The sequence below is a fragment of the Loxodonta africana genome, chromosome 2 (assembly GCF_030014295.1).
Source record: "Loxodonta africana isolate mLoxAfr1 chromosome 2, mLoxAfr1.hap2, whole genome shotgun sequence".
Taxonomy (NCBI): Eukaryota; Metazoa; Chordata; class Mammalia; order Proboscidea; family Elephantidae; genus Loxodonta; species Loxodonta africana.
Window position 1 is genome coordinate 74,459,824 of NC_087343.1, and position 20,749 is coordinate 74,480,572.

Consider the following 20,749-nt stretch of genomic DNA (forward strand, 5'->3'; position numbering starts at 1 on the left):
TTGTACATTAAACAACTTTAATGAAATATTCTGTAAAAATATCAAAGATAGAAAATTTAGATGGACACTTATATCTCCTAATTTATGTATCTATGTATTGGGGTCAGCTTCTCCACAAGCTTACCTAATTGTTTATATACTTTATACTTATGAAAGTATACATTTTTAAATGTTAGCCTATTAGTTTACTCTTCATTATTAAGTATTACCAGTGTTGAACTATTAAAAGCACACAATGTCTAGTAAACTTTCAGAGGTTTCCTATAATTACACATTTTTTCTGGTTTCTATTTAGAGAGAATTTATCAGGCAAAATTGCTGCTTTAGGGAAGTGATTTTCCTGAGATTGGATGAGGATCAGTGAAATACTACTCCATTATTTGTTTTTGATCCTGTAACATTTTTCATTCACAGAGTTACTGGAATATAGCTAGCTTAGTAAGTGTATCCTACTGTAAAGGGTAAGAACATAGCCAAGGTAAAACAGGTGACTTTTTGGTACTGAGATTGGAGATAACACAAAAGATTGTTTGTAACCTATACTCAGAAAAAATGTCAAAGAGTACAAAATGGAAAATAAATCGAGGCCAAAATGACCACAGCATAGGAATAAATGTTTGACTAGAAATTGTAATTTATTAAGTTTTGAGGGCTGTTAAAAAGTCTTGTTCTTTGGTTTATTTTATTGTTTTCACGTGATCACGTGTGCAAATCCTGATAACCAGTAACTTTCTCAAACGTTTCTGAAAGCCTCAGAAAATCAACTTAATACTTATCTTATTTAAGGTAATTTGTGAAAATTTAATAAGGTTTTCCTGTCCCAAGGGTATGTATTGTGAAAGTAAAGCCTCACAAAGCCAAATGAATTCTCTTACATACCTTTGGTGATTTTTAGAATATGCCTTAAAGAAGTCAATAGTAAGGGTAGCTCATGAGCAATAGACAAAGTAGAATTGTTGTTGAATACATTTCTATATTCTGTGAGTTAATCTATACTTTCCTGTATCCTGCCAGTGTTGAACTGCTGCTGGTGTAAATTCTGTATTGTGGCCCACTGTAAGTGTTGCCCAACTCAAATATCAGATAAGGGTTTGATGCTTGCAGTATGTTGATAACGTAAGTTGTAATGGTAACTCATGAAAAATAATATGGTTCGTAATTCCTTTTTATTATTTAAAAAATGTTTTTGGAAAAGCATTTTTTTTTTCTAACTAGCATTATTCTTTTTTCCCCTGTCAAAATAAATAACTCAGACCGCCATTAACAGATTGCTGTGCAGGTTTAATAGACAACTTTAAAGTTGGGCAACATGTCATTACTGAGTACATCAGTGCTCCAGTTAAGTAAAAGATTTTCAGGGTACTTATATATAATTTCATCAGGAATTTTGAACAAAAAATTGTTACCAGCTGAGATTATATCAGAATACGTAGATCTTATAAGAGAGCAGTATGTGCTCAAACATTGTCAAAGCTTAGATAGAAACCGTACTAAGACAATCACAGATCAGTGAGCCATGGCTTTAAGACCTCTGGAGTCTTGGAAACAGGACTTGTCCATTAATCTTTAATTGTTTTCTGAAAGAATCAAATTTCAAGTGGTTCAGTGAGCCTGATCACCTAAATACAATTATGTGAAACTCAACAAGCTGCTTCTAAAAGTTAGTTACAGTTCAAGGCATAACTATAAGCTTTAAGATATATATAAATATATATAATTACACAACACATAGGTTTCTAACATTTAGTAAGATAACCTTTAGTGTCATGGACAAGAGACCTCTGTTTTCATAAAGCAAAACTTACAATTTTATTTTATACCCCTTAGTTTTTTTATTTCAGTGAAAGGAAGCCCAGGACCATTTTTTTTTGTTGTTGTTTTTGGAATCTATTATTGATCCTGTAGACAGAAACTGATGGAGTGAACTTAAAACAACAATAATCACTTTGACTTGGTTACCTAGTGCTGCTGTGACACAAATACCACAGATAGGTGGTTTTAAAGAACAGAATTTTATTTTCTCACAGTTTTGGAGACTAAAAGTCCAAATCAGGATCTCAGCTGTGTCAGTTCCTTCTCTGAGCCCTTCAGTTTCTGGTGTGTACCAGCAATCCTTGGCATTCCTTGGTGTTCCTTGGTGTCTGTCTTCTGAGTGTGTGTGTGTGTCTTATCTATTCTGGTCTTTTTATAACTCAAAGTGATTAGGTATAGGATTCAGCCTATATTGGCATGACATTAACATAACAAAAGAAAACCCCCTATTTTCAAACAGGGTCTTATCTACAGGTACAGTGGTTAGGATTTCAACACATATTTGGTGGGGGGAGGGGGACACAATTCAATCCCTAGCACACTTCTGACCCAGAGAAACACAGGAGCAGTTTGGCTGGACAGTTCTTAGTGTCTTGTGAGGCTGCAGTCAGATGCCACCTGGGGCTGCAGTCATATGAAGGCTTGGCTGGGGCTAGATGATAAATGCCCAAGGTGGCTCAGTCATATGGCTAGCAAGTTGGTGCTGGTCATTAGCAGGAAGCTTCAGTTCTTTCCATGTAGGCCTCTCCACAGGACTGAGTGAATTCATATGGTGGCTGACTTCCTCCACAGCATGCAAGGTAGAAGTAGCAATGCCTTTTATGACCCATCCTCAGAAGTCACACAAAGTCACTTCTGCCATACTTCACTGGTCACACAGTCTGTTTTGCTGCGGGAGAAGACTACACAAGTGCATTAATACCAGAAGGCAAAGATCACCGGAGGCCATCTTGGAAGCTGGCTACTACAGATACGTGAAAGCACTTTGTAAAATGCAAAATGATATACAAATGCTGAACAGTATTTTATACATATGACCACATTACCCCAGAATATCATCTAAAATGTCCCCAAATAGGAATTTACTTAGTAGCATAGTTATAATGCTGCGGTTATGAACTCCTATACCACAGTACGCTTGGGAGCCTCACAGGTGCACCATCAAATTTAGCTCATTATTTAGCTTATTTCTGCTTCAAGTTTAGGTAGATTACTGTTACAGTGATGTCTGTCAGAAGGAACTTTGACCTAGTCATGTGACACCATGCATCACGAGGTATTACTTGCCACAAGTAAAAGAGTTAACAGTGTTAAAGTTGGTATGTCTTCTGTAATATAAGAAATTATGCCTGAGTGCATCAGCTCAATAAAAACCCAAGTAGTGACAAAGGGCTTAAAGGTGACCAATGACAGGAATGGTCAATATAAACTGAGCACTCAGCTGTCAGACACTAAGGGCTTTTATAAGTATGAACACACTATAAGCCAGTCCTATTACAGAGAAGAAACTAGGCACAGAAAAGTTTAGTAATTTCCCCAAGTCAAACATCTAGTGATTGAATACTGGTGAGGACAGTATTAAATTGCAAACAGTCTGGTTTCAAAGTAAGAACTCAGCCTCTACACTATACTACCTCGACTACAAAATTACCCTTGGTAATTCTGCTGCCTTCTTCAACACATCTCTGAAGATAGCATTCTTAACTCCTAGAAACATCAAATGCAAAGACAAGGGGGTAAACCTTTCCATCTTTATAGCAGCTCAAGCTCAAAACCTTAAAATCTTCCCCCCGCCCCAATATCCAGTGTATCTATAAATCTTATCTGCTAAAAACCAAACCAGCCATCTGGATTACTGTAATAACTCTTTAAGAGACCTTTTTTAAATTACTACTTTATTTTTTTATTCTTGAAAGTATACACAGCAATACACCAATTCAACAATTCCTACATCTACAATTCAGTGGCAATGATTACATTCTTCAAGTTGTGCAACCATTCTCACTCTCCTTTTCTGAATTGTTCCTCCCCCATTGACATGAAGTCACTGCTCCCTAAACTTCCTATTTAACCTCTGGAGTTGCTGTTGTCAATTTGATCCCATATAGTTTTTTTAAAAGAGCACAATGCTGAAGGCAGACATTCTTTCTGAGTAAGCTAACCTGTTGTTTGGTTTGAAGAAGACTTCAGGGGATTATAATTTAGGTTTAAAGGTTATCTTAGGACAATAGTTTCAAGGCTTCACCCAGGCTCAGTGGCCCAGAAGTCTGGATTCCATGAGAATCTGAAATTCTCTAACAGACCTTGCTCCTCTAAATCTAGTCTCTCACAACAACCAAAGTAAACCTTTTAAAAGAAGTTGGATCATATCTTTTATCTACTCAAAATCCTCCAATGGCTTTTCATGATGTTTTTCCTCAACCACCCTATTTAAAATAACACTCCCTTATTATCTCCATAGCACTTATCACTAAGTATCTTAACATATTTTGCTTATTACCTGTTTCTCCCACTGGAATGCTGATTTTTGTTTTGTTCCTTGCTGATTTCTCAAAGTCTACACCAGTGCCTGGCACATAGTAAGCACTCAATTACATATTATTTCAATGAGTTAATATGTTAACTTTATTTTGTTGATTTGTATGAAAATTGATAGGGATCTAGAAGTTGGGTATTTATCACAGATAACACACAGAGCACTTACGTGTCTAAACTTTCTAAGTGTTTCATCTAATCCTCACCATCCTATGATGTAGTCTATTATGATTTCCAGTTTAAAGGGTAGAGAATTGAGGATCACAGCACGTTTCAACTGAGTTGAATTTTTAGACCTGCTTTATAAATGAACTGGACTAAGAATGCCTCTAGACCAGTCCCTAAGAAAGTGACACTTGGTTAAGTAACCTGTGATCGCGGAGCTTGGCGTCCATAGCAACCGTGGCGAGGCCATACACGATCATGAACTAGCTACAAAGCGAGATCAAGGAAAAGGACAAGCCTCCCACACTCACACACACCTACCAAATTCCGAACTGAGAACACCAAATCCGAACGCCGACCTGTCTCCAGTAGCTAAGAAAAGACCCAAATTAAGAACTGTAAAAGGGTGACGCAAACAGCCACCATCAGATACACTCCTTTCGCGGAACCCGGAGTAGACTACGTCGCAAGGCGGGGGCGGTACAGCCCAGCCAATCAGCCGGGTCTCATGCAGCTTCCGGAGGGCGGACCCCGCTGGTATCCACTTAGCAGTACCCCGCCCATCCCGGAAGTGGGGCGGGGCTACTACAGTGTGGGAGTCCAGTGAACGGAAGAGGCTGTCGGAGCCTCTGAGGTAGCTTTAAATTCGCTTGGTTTTTGGAGCCTTACGTTTTCGGAGTCAGGCTTCACGCGCCGAATGGCTTTGGACGTGAAGTCGCGAGCAAAGCGTTATGAGAAACTGGACTTTCTCGGAGAGGGACAGGTGAGGCTCTCGTGCTGGGATTGGGAGGGCCCGGAGCGGAGAGCACAGTGCCGCCTCAGACCCTCGCGGATTTTCGCGTGGGACCAGCGGACTGGCCTGGCTGCTTGTTCTCCTTGGTGGAGGCGGCCCAGCCGCGCGTGCTACCCTTCTCTTTACACCCTAGAGGTGACCCCTGAGCAGCCCCCTCCCTTCCGAAGAACAGACGTGGAGTATCCCACCACATTTCTAGCGGCCCTGTGCTTCCCAAAATGTAAAAAAGTAAAAAGGCAATTACAAGAAAACTCCATAAACTCATATGTTATTTCTGTTTTCTGTCTAGTTCGCCACAGTTTACAAGGCCAGAGACAAGAACACCAATCAAATTGTCGCCATTAAAAAAGTGAGTTACACTTTGGGTCATTTCTTTCAAGTCTCTTTGAAAATGTATTATGAGCTGATAGATGACCGTTTTAGTACTCTTGATCTCTGCTAATAAGTTATGTCATTTTCAGAGACGATAGAATTAGGATATTGTTTTCTAAGATAGAACTCTGGGATTGAACCAGTTTGTTGTTCCATTAAATGAAACTGAAGTGAAGAAGAAACTGTACATTATTTTTGCTACATAAACTTTGTTGTTATATAAAGGACAAGTACTGCCCATCTGTTCCGTCTATTTTCTGCTGACAGAGTTACCATGAAAGGCTTTCACTAGCATTAGCAATAATGTGTGTTGCATTATATTTAAATTTTTTATATAGCTTTTTTGCTTAACTCACATTGATTTAAGAAACTTAAGCCATATTCAGCATACATTCTGTGACTCAACAGTATAGCCACTCCTTTGTAAAACATCTAAACTCTCCTGATCTTTTCAAACTTCATCTTTTCGATTCTACCCCCGGTTCACTATATTCCACCACACTGACCTTTCTGTCCCTTTAACACATTAAATTCATTCCCCTCCCAGAACGTAGCATGACTGATTCCTTCTTATTTTGGAGTCTCACTCAAATGTCTCCTCCACATAGAGGCCTTCCCTGTCCACTATAGCTAAAACCGGTGTGTCCCTCTCCTTCACAGTCATTCTTTGGCATATTTCCTTGTGTCATCTTCATACCATTTATCAAATTCTAAAATTCTCTTATTTGTGAGTTTATTGTGTTTTCTTCCCCTTACATTATGCGTAGAGCTGTGACTGGCACATTTGTAAAAAACAAAACAAAATACATTGACCAGACTGACTAGTTGTTCTTGATAGGTGCAATCGAGAATCGAGTCAGTTCTAATAGTGACCCTGTAGGACACAGCAGAACCGCCCTCCAGGGTTTCCAGGGAGTGGCTGGTGGATTTGAACTGCCGACCTTTTGGTTAGCAGCTGAGCTCTTAACCACTGCACCACCAGGGCTCTGACTAGCTAGTATGATGTATTCATATTGTTGGCATATTGAGCTATATAGTTGTCTGAAAGTCCTAGTAGCTTGGCGTTTTTTGTTTGCTTGCTTTTAACATAAATTAGGACTTAGAATCTGTTTTTCAGTAATAGACTTTTCTCCTTTGAAGGTGACTTGTAGAATCTTCTTTTATGTTTAACCTTTATTTCAAATAATATATGCCTATAGTTTTAAAAGTCAGTTAATAGAACAGGATTTTAACCTGCCTGACTCCTCTTTACCCAGGTTTTCATTCCTCAGAGCACACACTTTAGACTCACCTGTTTCTTCTGGTGTTACCACCGTATCTTTAAGTAATATGTTTATGTATTATTATTTCTTGAACTTTTTTTTTCCCCTTTCAATTTTAGACATTATCTATGCTTCCCACTATGAACATTGAGGATCTAGTGCTTGTGGACCTTCCCCTCCTGTGAGGCAAAGAACTCAGTTTGGCCTTTGTCTTTGGTTCCTGAGAGATAACCCTTGGAATCTCCTGAGTAATCAAGATGATTTTATTATCTAAAACCTCCAGACAACAGTTGAGGATTTGTACAAATGAGTCAAGGGGCTGGCCAGGCCACAAGGACCACCTGGTCAGCTAACCTCAGGGAGGGAGGGAGGGTGGTATGATTTAATCAGTTACGCATATTCAGTGAGACCCCAATCATGACTATGCAATGAAGCCAGTAAAGGCCGTGGACATAAAAGTTCCAAGAGCTTCCTGGTTGATGAAAGACATTGATACATGTGGGAGGGTGGCATGTGTTTTGGAACATGGAAGCTTCATGTTGGTAACCCACCCTAGCCTTGCCCTGGGCATCTCTTCTTTATGCTGATCCTGATTTCTGTCTATTTTTGATAACAAATCTAATTGTGAGGATAGTAACTTCTGTGAGTTGTTCCAGCAGATTTTCAAACCCAAAGGAGTAATGGGAGCCAGCAGGTGAAAGTGAGGGAGACCAGGAGAGGCCCCTGAGCTTGCGGCTGGCTCCCTGAAGGGGTAGTGGGGAAACCCCTACTTTGTGCCCAGCAAGTCAGAAGTAAGGGTGTGGTGCAGACCCCCAGGCTTTCATCTGGTGTGTGCTTATTTGGCAGCCTAAAGGACAGTGTCCTTTTAAGTTGTGAAATCTATCTAGCTCCAGGTGGCTGGGGTTAGAGAAAGAAGTGCCATATGGGTGGCTGGAATCAGAACTGAACAAGGAAAGTGGGAATTTGTTATATCTTCATAGTTAGTAACAGAATAGTGGTTTTCTGAGATTTCCACAGGACAATTGCAGTTGGGATGTGAACACCAATTTATCCTTACACCTCTCAACACCCATATATTTCAGTTTCACCCATATACAAATATAGTTTATAGCAATTTTTGGCTAACAATACAAAAATGTGTAATTTAGAAGTCAATTCTCTCCTATGCAACTTTGAGGAAACCCTGGTGGTGTAGTGGTTAGGAACTATGGCTGCAAACCAAAAGGTCAGCAGTTTGAATCCACCAGGTGCTCCTTGGAAACGCTATGGGGCAGTTCTCGTCTGTCCTTTAGGGTTGCTATGAGTTGGAATCGATTCACAGGCAGTGGGTTTAGTTTTTTTTTTTTGGTTTAGCGAACTCTGAAACTTAAGGTTCATCAATTTGAGGTATACCTTTTTTTCCCCATCCCACATTATGTCCCACATGTGTATTTATTTTACAAAAAAAGGAAATCATTAAATAAGCTCTTCTGAAATCATTCACATATTGTATCTTATCCTTTTAAGTATTATATTGATCTCATTCTTTTAAAAGATCCCATCGAATTTATTTCCATATTTATTTAACCAATTCCCTGTTTATCGTCTGTTAGATCGTTTCTTGTTTTTCAGTGTTTGTCTCAAATATATTGCAGTGTATCTCAGAACAGTAGGTACTATTGTATGCTTTTAAACTTTATATAAAAAAACTTTATATACCTAACGTATATTCCTTTGCAACTTGTTTTTCTGAAGTTCTCCGTATTAATACATGTAGCTCTGGTTAGTTCATGCTCCCTGATTATTAGATTTCATTGTATGATTACAGTAAAACTTTTCTATGTAATCTCTTTTTGACATTTAGGCTTTTTTTTTTTAAATAATTTTTATTGTGCTTTAAGTGAAAGTTTACAAATCAAGTCAGTCTCTCACATAAAAACTTATATACACCTTACTACATAGTTCCAATTACTCTCCCCTCAGTGAGACAGCCCGCGCCCTGCTTCCAGTCTCTCTTTTCGTGACCATTTTTCTTTTTGACATTTAGGCTGTTTTTTAATGTTGTTGCCTAATACAGCCCTGTTATGGACAGTCTTCTGTGAACCATCTTACATACATGTGCGAACCACTACGCCTTATATGCATAACGTCAGCTTTACCAGATAGTCTCAAATTGCTGTACAGTTCATTTTCCACATTTCCCTATCATTTGTATTGTTAGAACTTTAAAATATTTGTCAATTAGATGAATCAAAAATACTATGTGCTTATTGTTTTAATTAGCATTTCCCTAACTACCAGTGAGGTTGGCCATCTTTTCTTAGGTTTATTGGCTTTTTGGACTTACTCCTACCTGTTTTTCTGTTAGAATGCATAGATTTTTTTCTTGCAGTTGATTTACCGTATGTTTGTGGGGGTTGGGCAGTTGGCAAAAACCATATAACATGCAAGTTATTTACGTGAAGTATGGTATTGGAATTCTTTATATGTTCTGCATGTTGATCATTTTTCAGAAGTATGCATTGCAGGTATTTTCTCTCAGTCTTTATGGTATCTTTTAAGGCACAAAAATTTTAAATTTTAATATAGTTGAATTTATCAGTTTTTTTGCCTTTGTGGGTTTGCTTTTTGTATGCTTCCCTACCTCTAGTTTATAAAGAATTCTTATATTCTAAAAATTTTTAATTTTACTTTTTACCTTTAGGTTTTAATTCTATCAGGAATTAATTTTTCTGTGTTGTGGGTTATGGAGAATTCACTGTTTGTTTGTTTTTTTTTTTCCATATAGGCAACCAGTTACTCCAACACTATTTATTGATACTCTTTTTTTTTTTTCCTGGTGAGTTGCCATTTTGTCATAACTCAAATTCCAGTATATACTTTGATCTATTTCTGAGCACACTGTCTTGTTCCATCAGTTCGTTTTTTTTTTTCCCATTTTTGTTCCAATAACAACAGTGTCTTTAATTACATTCCTCTATGATAACTTGAAATCTGGCAAGCCTCACGTGCCTTGTTCTCCTTCCAGACTGTTTTGGATACCCTATGGCCAAGTGGGTAATTTGAAACAATTGGGAAAGATTGAATATGAACTAGATATTAGATGGTACCATGGCATTATTGTTAACTTCGTTGTGTGAAAACGACATTATGGCTATGTATGTTTTATAGATGGTCACTTAAGTATGTAGGAGTGAAAAGACATGAAGTCTGGGATTTGCTTTAAAATATTTTAGCCAAAAAAGGGGGGAAGATGAATGAATAAAGTAAGTGTTGCAAAATATTGGTAATTGTTAAATCTGTGTGATGAAGTATGGGGCTTCATGAAACTAATCTATTTTTTTATTATGTTTGGAAAATGTAATAATTTTAAAAATTGTACAGCCCCTTACTTTTCCATATAAATTTTAGGATCAGTTTGTCACTGTACATGAAAATGCTGTTGAGCTTTAGATTTAGTTGCATTGAATTTAAAGAAAATTATAATGTTTGACATATTTACGATACTGAGCCTTCCTGTCAGTAAACAGGCTATTTTGGTCACTTGCTTTTAAAAAACATGTTTTAATAGAATTTTATAGTTTTCTTGTTGGAGAGGTTTGTATATCTCTTATTAGATTTATTTCTAATTGCCTTATTTTTTTTTATACTGTAATAAGTGGCCTACTTTTTAACAAAATGTCCTGTTTGTAGTGTATAGGTGGGAGGTTTTTTTTTTTTTTTTTAAGATAGAATAGCTGTCTTCTTCCAGAAGTAACTTTTTTTTTTATTACTGATTAGTGACAGTCCATGAGTTGTGAATAAGAATGTTGTTTAGCTGGTGGTCTATTTTGTGTGTGAGTTAACCTTATTAGTATGATTTGTTATGCTTATTCACAGTAACAACAGTTTAACCATTTTCTATATCCATTGCAATGTGTAATTTTTCTTTTTAGAAATTATTCCTATGAGAATATTGGTCACATTACTAACAATACAACATCTCTTTTGTTTATATGTTACACCTTTCCTCCGGAGTAGGCTTACTTGAAAGGAAAAAAATTTTTTTTTTAATTTTAACCAGTATACTCTTGGGTATTTTGTTTACTGTTAACTTTGTAAAGATAAAGGAGACATTTATTTCTTAATTCCATTATTTGAATGTATAATTCAAATAAGCAGCAAGGAATGGTAGGTACTTGATCCTCTCTTATTATTTTTGCCTTTCTGATTCATAATTCTCACTCCCTTCTTGCCTGTTAATACTAGCTGCACATGAGTTCTACATGTTTTGGCTGTGGCTGAGTTTTTTAAATATTTACATATTATGCATTTAGTCTAAGTAATTTAACACACTTTTAATGTGTTTGCTTTTCCTCCCTACCAGATCAAACTTGGACATAGATCAGAAGCTAAAGATGGTAAGTATTTCATGTAATCTGGCAGAACAGAAAATATTTCCATTCTCACTGAGAAAATGAACAAAGTATTAATTAGAATTAGCAAGGGTTCTAGATAAAGTTACTATAGGGTCTCAGAAGAATAAGGGTAGACTCAAGATAGAGAAAGGATATTTGGTGATTTCTACAGTTTAGATGTTCAGAGGAACATTCAGATCACCTAAGTAAAAGGAACCCAGCAAGATTCTTAGTGACTTGTCTTGCTTTCTGTCTTCATTACTGTTTTAGGCATTACAGGCTATTGTTTCTTTTATTTCTTAGCTTCCAGTTACATGGATAATGCAGAATACACTTTCATGGAAATACATAAAGCCCACTATGAAATAGATAAGAGCATGAGGAAAAAGATTTCTTGATATCCCTTCTTCCAAAACCTTGTTTGCTTGGATGCTAAGTTCTCTTTGACCAAAACCAAGCTCATTGCCATCGGGTCAATTCCAACTCATAGCAGCCCTTCAGGACAGAGTCGAACTGCCTCATAGGGTTTCCAAGGCTGTAATCTTTACCGAAGCAGACTGTCACATCTTTCTCCCAGGGACTGCCCAATGGGTTTGAACCACTGACCGTTCGGTTAGCAGCCAAGTCCTATTTAATCATCAAGAAATGGTTCTACCCCAAAAGACTTGAAGGCAGAGACTAAAAAGAGACTTGTATACCAGTGTTCATTGTAGTACTATTCACAATAGCCGAAAGGTGGAAACAACCTAAATGCCCATCAATAGGTGAATGGATAAACAAAATGTGGCACATACACACCATGAAATACTGCTCAGCTGGTAGGAGAAATGAAGTCTTGATACATTCTACAATATGGAGCTGGAAGACATTACGCTGAGTGAAGTAAGGACAAATACTGTATGACTTCACTTATGTAAAAAAACATATATAGAGAACAAAAGTTTATTAGTGGTTACCAGCGTTGAGAGGGAGGGAAAAGAGGAGGGTGTTTAACGGTGATGGAAATATCTTGTTAAGGATAGGGTTGCACAGCTGATTAGTGTAATTGCTGTCAATAAGTTGTGGACCTGTAAAAAGTTGAATTGGCAAAAGTTTTGTGATATATTTACAGCAATGACAGAAAAAAATTGGCTGCTGAGGCTGATTATTTACAACAAAAACCTCATGGGGTTTGGTTTCTTGGTTTGGAAATTTAGGGCCTTGGTTTTGTGGGACATTGCAGTTAATTGGCCTAATAGTTTGTTTAGTGCTTCTGTTCTACCTCCTAGTTTGATGCACAGTGCCTGGGGTCTTAAAAGCTTGCAAGGGGCCATCCAAAGCACAACAGTTGGTCCCTATTCAGCTGGAACAACAGAGGAAGGAGTCAGGAAAAGGAGAATATGGAATGTGTGGCTAATTGGCTCTGTGAACAGCTGCCTTCTTTGTCATGAGACCAGAAGAACTAGATAGTGCCCGGCTACCATTATTGAACATTCCAATCAAAGATTCTATAAAAGAATCCTGATGAAAAGGGAGAAAATACAGAACAGAATTTCAAATTCTCGTGGACTTCAGACTTCTTGGAGCCATGAAGTTTGGATGAACCTCTGAAACTATTGCCCTGAGATAATCTTTAAACCTTAAACCAAAATATCCCCTGAAGTCATCTTAAAACCAAACAATAATTTAACTTAACTAGTAAATGCTTTGAGCATGATGTTCTTTAAAGAACTATCTGTATGAGATCATATTAACAATAGCAACTCAAAAGATTAGATAGAAAACTTAGGGGGCAGTGAATTTATGTTCATGAGGGAGGAACAACTCAGAAAAGGAGGGTGAGAATTGTTAAGACAACTCAAAGAATGTAATCAGTGTCGCTAAATGGTACACACAGAAACTGTTGAATTGGTGTATGTTTTGCTGTGTATATTCTCAACAACAACAAAATAAAATAATTTAAAAAAATAGTTGCAACTCAAGAATAAAAAGAACTCAATTTTAGAATGGACAAAGGACTTGAATAGATATTTCATCAAAGAAGGTACACATACGGCCAATAAGCACGTGAAAAGATGTCCAAATGCCTGTAGTCCTTAAAAAAAACCCAAACCCACAGTCGTCAAGTTGATTCCAACTCATAGCAACCCTATAGGACAGAGTAGAACTGCCCCATAGAGTTTCCAAGGAGCACCTGACGGATTTGAACTGCTGACCTCTTGGTTAGCAGCCATAGCACTTAACCACTGCACCACCAGGGATTCCAAAAACCAAACCCACTGCTGTCGAGTGGATTCTGACTGAGAGTAGAACTGCCCCACAGGGTTTCCAAGGTTGTAAATCTTTATGGGAGCAGACTGCTACACCTTTCTCCCGAGAAACAGCTGGTGAGTTCAAACTGCTCACCTTTCAGTTAGTAGCCAAGTGCTTAACCACTGCACCACCAGGGCTACAAGGGAAATGCAAATCAAAACCACAATGAAATGCCACTTCACCCACACTAGCATGGCTGTTATCAGAAAAACAGAAAATAGCAAGTGTTGGCGATGATGTGGAGAAATTGGAACCCTCATACGTTGCTAATGGGAATGTAAAATGATGAAGCCAATGTGGAAAACAGTTCGGTGGTTTCTCAAACCCAGCAATTCCATCCCTAGGTATATACCCGAAAGAATTGAAAGCAGGAACTTGAACAGATACCTGTACACCAGTGTTTGTAGCAGCATTATTTGCAATAGCCAAAAGGTGGGAGCAACCCAAGTGTCCATCAACAGATGAATGGATAAATAAAATGTGCTAAACAATGAAATATTTTTCAGTGAAATACGTCAGACACAGAAGAACAAAAACTGTTTGATCCCATTAATATGAATGTCCAGAATAGGCAAATGTATAAACCAGAGTTTATTAGTGGTTACCAGGGTAGTGGGAAGGATAAAATGGTGGAGGTGGGCTTATATTGTTTTGAGGGGTACAGAGTTTTTGTTAGGGGTGATGAAAAATTTGGGAACTGACAGCTGTGGTTGTTGTACAACCTGGTGAATGTAATTGGTGTCCCTGAATTATAAACATGTTTGAATGTAAAAATCGTTGAAATATTTTGTTACATATATTTCACCACAATAAAAAAGAAAAATAGTACCTATAAAGAAGACCCATCATCCATGTAACTGCTAGTACCAGATCGTATGTTAATTTTCTGTTCTATCCTTTGTATTCTACCCATCTGTCAGTTAAAATGTTACAATGCTGGAAACTATGCCACCAGTATTTCAGATGCCACCAGGTTCACTCATAGTGGACAGGCTTCAGCGGAGCTTCCAGACCAAGACAGACTAGGAAGAAAAGCCTGGAAATCTACTTCCAAAAATTAGTCAGTTGGTTCACAGCAGAATATTGTCTGGGCAGCATTTGGGTCTATTGTGTATGGGATCACCATGAGTCAGAGCCGACTCAATGACAGCGAATAACAACAATCCTTTGACTGAAAAAGATACCATCTACTAGTTTGCTTTTAGCAGAGAGAATCTGCCCCTAATATTTGTAGAGCAAGAGAACGGAAGCTAATAACGTATCACCTATATGTTATACTTTTATATGTGTTCTTATTCCAGCAGTCTTCAGATCTCATATGCTACAGATAAAGGAAATACTTTTTTCACCATTTATCATCGTCCTTATATTAATCTTTTTTTATATTAATCTATTTTAAGATTAAAGCAACATCAAAGAAAAACAGACTTGTTTTTGTCAAAGCAAAAAATTGTCAAAATAACCTTATTTTTCTGTAGACTATTCATTGCTCTATCATCGGATGACTAACCTTTCCCTTGGCTTTGTCTTTATGTAGGTATAAATAGAACAGCCTTAAGAGAGATTAAATTATTACAGGAGCTAAGTCATCCAAATATAATTGGTGTGAGTATAATCTAAATTATTTTTGAGATTTGTGATCCTTTCCTTTTTTTGAATGTGGTGGATTTTGATTGAAGGCTCAGCAAGATGAGGTGTTCTAGGTAGCCTTGCAGAAAAAGCTTAGAAATGTATCAGCCTGAAAATGTATTTTCTGTCCCAATCATCCTGTCCAAAACCCAGTGCCATCGAGTCGATTCCGATTCATAGCAACCCTATAGACAGGGTAGAACTGCCCGATAGAGTTTCCAAGGAGTGCCTGGCGGATTCAAACTGCCGACCCTTTGGTTAGCAGCCGTAGCACTTAACCACTATGCCACCAGGGTTTCCAATTGTCCTGTAGGCAGTGTCTTTAAAACTATACATTTGATGAACTGTGTCATCGAATATTGACATACAGGGCTAATTGTGTCAAATAATCATTCTGACGCTTAGGGAGCTCTAGCATAGTGGTTAAGAGTGTGAGCCTCCATTCAAAACCCTCTGTGTGAGACCTTGAGCAAGTTCTTTCATCTGTGCCATAGTACCTGCCTCATAGAGTTGTTGTGAAAATAGCTGATTTAATACATGTCAAGTACCTAGAATAGTGCTTTGCATAGTGAATGTATTTGTTCATTGATAGCTGCTGCTGATTAGAAGATTTTCTTAAGCACCGTGCTTGGAAATTTTTCTGAACTAGAGATTGAAGTAAGGTTTTCATTCATTCATTTCTTAGCTGTAACTCCAAAGATTGTTGGAATTAACGATTTTTGAAAGAAGTTTAATATTTTTGTGTCTTAAAGTATTAATTCCTAGAAAAAAGGGACAAATAGCAAATTTAATAAAGTGACAAGCTTTACAAGGAATTATCAACATTCTAAGTGTGTGTTTAGATTTTTAAAAGTTATCTCAGTATAATATTGGCAAGTATGTAACAGAGAAGTATATTTTAATTTTTTTTTTAATTTTGCTCTGCAGCTCCTTGATGCTTTTGGACATAAATCTAACATTAGCCTTGTATTTGATTTTATGGAAACTGATCTAGAGGTAAGATTAAGATTCCTGGAAGAATTGTTTCTTCCAGTTTATCGAAAGAGAACCTAAATGTTCATTTTCTGTTTATGAAAATACAAGTAGTCAAAGGAATACTTAATTTTGTTGAAATCTGGATGTACTCCAAAGGTCAAGAGGCCCTTTTGAATGCTTCATTTTTAATTATTTAGCCATATTCCCAGTATTAAGTACAAGGATTTAGATTTCCTTAGCATTTCTGTTTTCTGAATTTCCTTATTGTTATTATTTTTAGAGAAGTGAGTGTTAGTCCTTTGAGAGTTTAGAGCATTCGTCTCCCATATTATCACAGAATAATGTTATCCTTTTGAAAGCAAAGTTGCTTTTTGAGGAATATAAAATCCATTAAAATTGAATTTTAAAATAATTAAGCACCTTGTACATTCTTCTGAGAGAATTCAAGATTCTCTCAGTAGTACATGACTGAAAACACAAATCGGCTTTATAAAAAGGGTGGAAAAAGGGACTCTTTGGAAGGAATTTTTCAGAAAATGAAAAGCCTCAGACTGGGAGAAAACATTTCCAAAACACATCTGGTGAAGAAATTATAGCCAGAATATATAAAGAACCCTCAAAATTCAATAGTACAATAACAACCCAATTTTTAAAAATAAGGAAAAGATTTGAACAAAAATACCATCACAGAAGGCAGATGGAGTTTATTTGGAATAATAAAGTTACTCATCGTATGCCCGTTTTACAGGTTATAATAAAGGATAATAGTCTTGTGCTGACACCATCACACATCAAAGCGTACATGCTGATGACTCTTCAAGGATTAGAATATTTACATCAGCATTGGATTCTACATAGGGTAAGGTTTTAAATATGCCAAGTATGATTACTTTGTTATGTTGTAGTCAAGTTATATGTAGCCAGTTTAGTACATAATGGCCTGAATATGTAAATTGTTAAACATAATAAAGGTATTAAAAAACCAAACCCAAACCTGTTGCCATTGAGTTGATTCCAACTCATAGTGACCCTATGCCGTTTTATCCCACCTTCTTCTGTGTGTTTCCATCAGTTGTTTCACTGGATGGTGCTGTGAGGACTCTAAATATTATGTAAAGTTTAGACCTAGAAGGATTGGTTGTCCAATCCTTGTTTTTTTTCTCATAGATGAAGAACTAAGTTGCTAAGTGACCTGATTAAGGTTTTTTTTTTTTCCAAGGCCAGACAGCTGATAACTAACAAGTGGTAGAACCTAGGTCTTTTGCGTTTAAGTCCAGAGCTCTTTTTGCAATACGTTTGTTATGGGAAAAAATACATGAGTGCCTGGACTAAATTAACAGTGCTAAAACACCTTTAGAAAAATATTTATGGTAGCTCTAAAATTCTATGATGTTAGGAAGTAAAATTTTTGAAATGATTGAATCATTTTTAGGAACACTCGGCTGTTAGAACAAGGCTGATAATTTAGTTAGGTAGGTGTTCTTAGGGACCCTTTTTAAATACCTGAGAACAATCTGTATAGTTAGCAATTCTCAGACCTTAAACTTGGGGTATCTTTTAGGTTATTGCTAGTATGTTTTCAACATAGATTTTGCAGAACATGTTTCTCATCCTTTCTAAATGCAAACATTTTTATTTGCTAAAGTTAATATTTATCATTGTTATTAAAGTAATAGTCGCTACCATTTATTCAGCACTTACTGAGCCAGTCATTATAGTCTTTTTACAGAAAATGTCAAATTTAATCCCCATAACAACTCATGTGAGATAGGTAAACCGAAGCTCACCAACATGACTACCTTGACCCAAGGTCTTGGTATGTAGTAATACCAATCTTAGTTAGTTTTGATGAAATTATTTATCAATAGAAAATGTATATTGATTATTTTTAAATTTTGGGTATTACCCTTTTTTTGTTGTTGCATTTAAAATGTGTTACTATGGGATTCTCTCCCACCCTACTTACTTACTCATTTATTTAAAACTTCATGATACAGGATCTAAAACCAAACAACTTATTGCTAGATGAAAATGGAGTTCTAAAACTGGCAGATTTTGGCCTGGCCAAATCATTTGGGAGCCCCAACAGAGCTTATACACATCAGGTTGTAACCAGGTAAGAATCCCTTAAATAATTGAGAGCTTATAATTATAAAGGATATTAATCACAAATGAGCATCATTTGGCTTCTCTGAAATATCTCAGGAATAAATATAAAAATAAAAAAAAGAGCTCTATAAATTACATCCCTTTCAAACAGAGTTGAATTAACTCAGTCCTCAGACATTTACCTAGGAACTTTGGAAGTAATTTGTAGTTCTACATTTTAGTTAGGTGGGCTGGAACTTCGGTGACTGTTCTGCCTAATCACCTGATTTGTTGGGCCTGTGTTTATTATATTGGTCATTTCTAATCTTATATTCTTCAATGTGAATGGAAATTCTTTATAAACTTTGGCATGGTAAGATGTGGTAAGGTAAGATTGTTTGATACCACAGCAACTTGTTTGCCCTCCAGGTCCATTTTATGTCATTTTTATTTTACTGCCATTTTTATATCTATACATTTTAATAAGTTGAAGAAAACAATGCATTGATTTTTGAATTTTTCATATTAATAGCAATTATAACTTCTTGTATTTTTGATGTATGAAAACTCAAAATCAGATACCTAGGGACAATAGATTTTATAATTCTTCTAAGGATGCAGTGTGTTGATGTCTAAGACTCTTTTAAGGGCCTGAGAAGATCTATAGATTTTCTATTCTTTTAGTTTGTCACCTTCTTCCAAATAGATTTCATTGGGTGGCACACTTCAGCCCTGTGTGAGAAGTTGGGGATGTGAGGAGTAGCTCATGTAAAGATTGGGAAGATTAAGGTCATCATTCAGGAATTCTTAGGAACAGGGACCTACATACATACAAGAACATTGTATACTAATGCTTTCTCATCTGTCAATGTCTTATATTTTCTCTTCCTGCAAGTTAAATGCTTCTAATAGGTCAAGTTGAGGACTGAGAATTGAAAAATTGGATTTAGAAAGATAGACATTGAAAATCTTGACAAGAAGAGCTGTTTTGGTGATGGGAATGAAAATTTGATTGAAAAGGGCTTAAGAAAGGACAGGAGAAGAGGAATTGGAGTTAGTAAGAACAGATGACTATTTTGAAGCATTTAACTACATAGGGGACTAACCAGAGAATGAGGAGGTAGCTGTTAGGGGATGTAGGATCCAGAGAAGTTTTTATGTTTGTTGATTTTTAAAGCTGGAGAAATAATGATATGTTTGTATGTGGATGGGAAAAGTCTAGTGGAGAACGAGAGAACGAAGAGTTGATCATGTAGGAAAAAGAGGAGAGAATTGCAGGAGGATTATCCTTGAAAATAGGCAAGAGGCCGTGATATCTAGTGCCCAAGTTGTGAGGGTTTGGCTTTAAATAAAAGTGCAGCTAGTACATACATAGTTACAGATTGGAAAACATATTGTGTGAGTGCAAATGACTGTAGGTGAGTACATGTCATGGGTAGGCATCTGTAGAAATTCTTTCCTCATTACTTGCATTTTCTCAGTAAAGTAGGAAGCAGACAACTTAAAAGATGGTCAGCTGACACTATTACAAGAACTCAAGAAATGGTTTAAACACAGAAGAAAACAGTCTTTGATGGCTAATTAAATGGTAGACAAGAATTATTTTAGGTGAAGGGAAAGACAAGACACAATACAGGGAAATTCAGCACAACTGGGCTAATCCAAAAGCTAAGAAGTTTCCTCAATACAACCAAACGTTTCAAGGGACAGAGCAGCAGCAGTGGGGGCCTGGGGACCATGGTTTCAGGGGACAGCTAGGTCAGTTGGCATAACAAAATGTATTAAGAATATGCTCTACATCCCACTTTGGTAAGTGGCATCTGGGGTCTTAAAAGCTAGCAAGCAGCCATCTAAGATGCATCAACTGGTCTCAACCCAACTGGAGCAAAGAATGAAGAACACCAAAGACATAAGGAAAATATGAGCCCCAGAGACAGAAAGGGCTACATAAACCAGAGACTCCATCAGCCTGAGACCAGAAGAACTAGATGGTGCCCAGCTACCACCATTAACTACCCTGACAGGGAACACAACAGAGAATCCCTGATGGAGCAGGAGAAAAGCAGGATGCAGACCTCAAATTCTAGTAGAAAGACCAGACTTAATGGTCTGACTAAGACTGGAGGGACCCTAGAGTTCATGGCACCTGGACTCTCTGTTAGCACGAAACTAAAACTATTCCCAAAGCCAACTGTTCAAAGATTAGACTGGACTGTATGGCATAAAATGATACTGGTGAAATTGTGCTTCTTAGCTCAAGTAGACACATGAGACTATGTGGGCAGCGCCTGTCTAGAGGTGAGATGAGAAGGCAGAGGGGGATAGGAGCTGGTTGAGTGGACACGGGAAATAAAGGGTGGAGAGAAGGAGGGTGTTGTCACATTGTAGGGAGAGCAGCTAGGGTCACATAACAATGTGTGTATAAGTTTTTGTGTGAGAAACTGACTTGA

At 37.1% G+C, this 20,749-nt stretch overlaps 1 protein-coding gene across 3 annotated transcripts in view; it reads left to right on the forward strand.

Moving 5' to 3' along the window:
* The first annotated feature begins 5,116 nt into the window (after positions 1-5,116).
* The window catches only part of CDK7 (cyclin dependent kinase 7), a 68,390-nt gene continuing 52,757 nt past the window's right edge, over positions 5,117-20,749 (forward strand). For 2 of the 3 annotated variants that reach the window (XM_064272819.1, XM_003408078.4), the window contains exons 1-7: positions 5,167-5,275; positions 5,595-5,654; positions 11,285-11,318; positions 15,145-15,212; positions 16,164-16,232; positions 16,960-17,070; positions 18,209-18,327. In XM_064272819.1, the coding sequence (XP_064128889.1) occupies positions 5,210-5,275; positions 5,595-5,654; positions 11,285-11,318; positions 15,145-15,212; positions 16,164-16,232; positions 16,960-17,070; positions 18,209-18,327 (527 nt within the window). In that variant the 5' untranslated portion in view covers positions 5,167-5,209. Of the gene's footprint in view, positions 5,276-5,594; positions 5,655-11,284; positions 11,319-15,144; positions 15,213-16,163; positions 16,233-16,959; positions 17,071-18,208; positions 18,328-20,749 lie in introns of all 3 variants that reach the window. The other variant, XM_064272822.1, reaches the window with a different exon arrangement.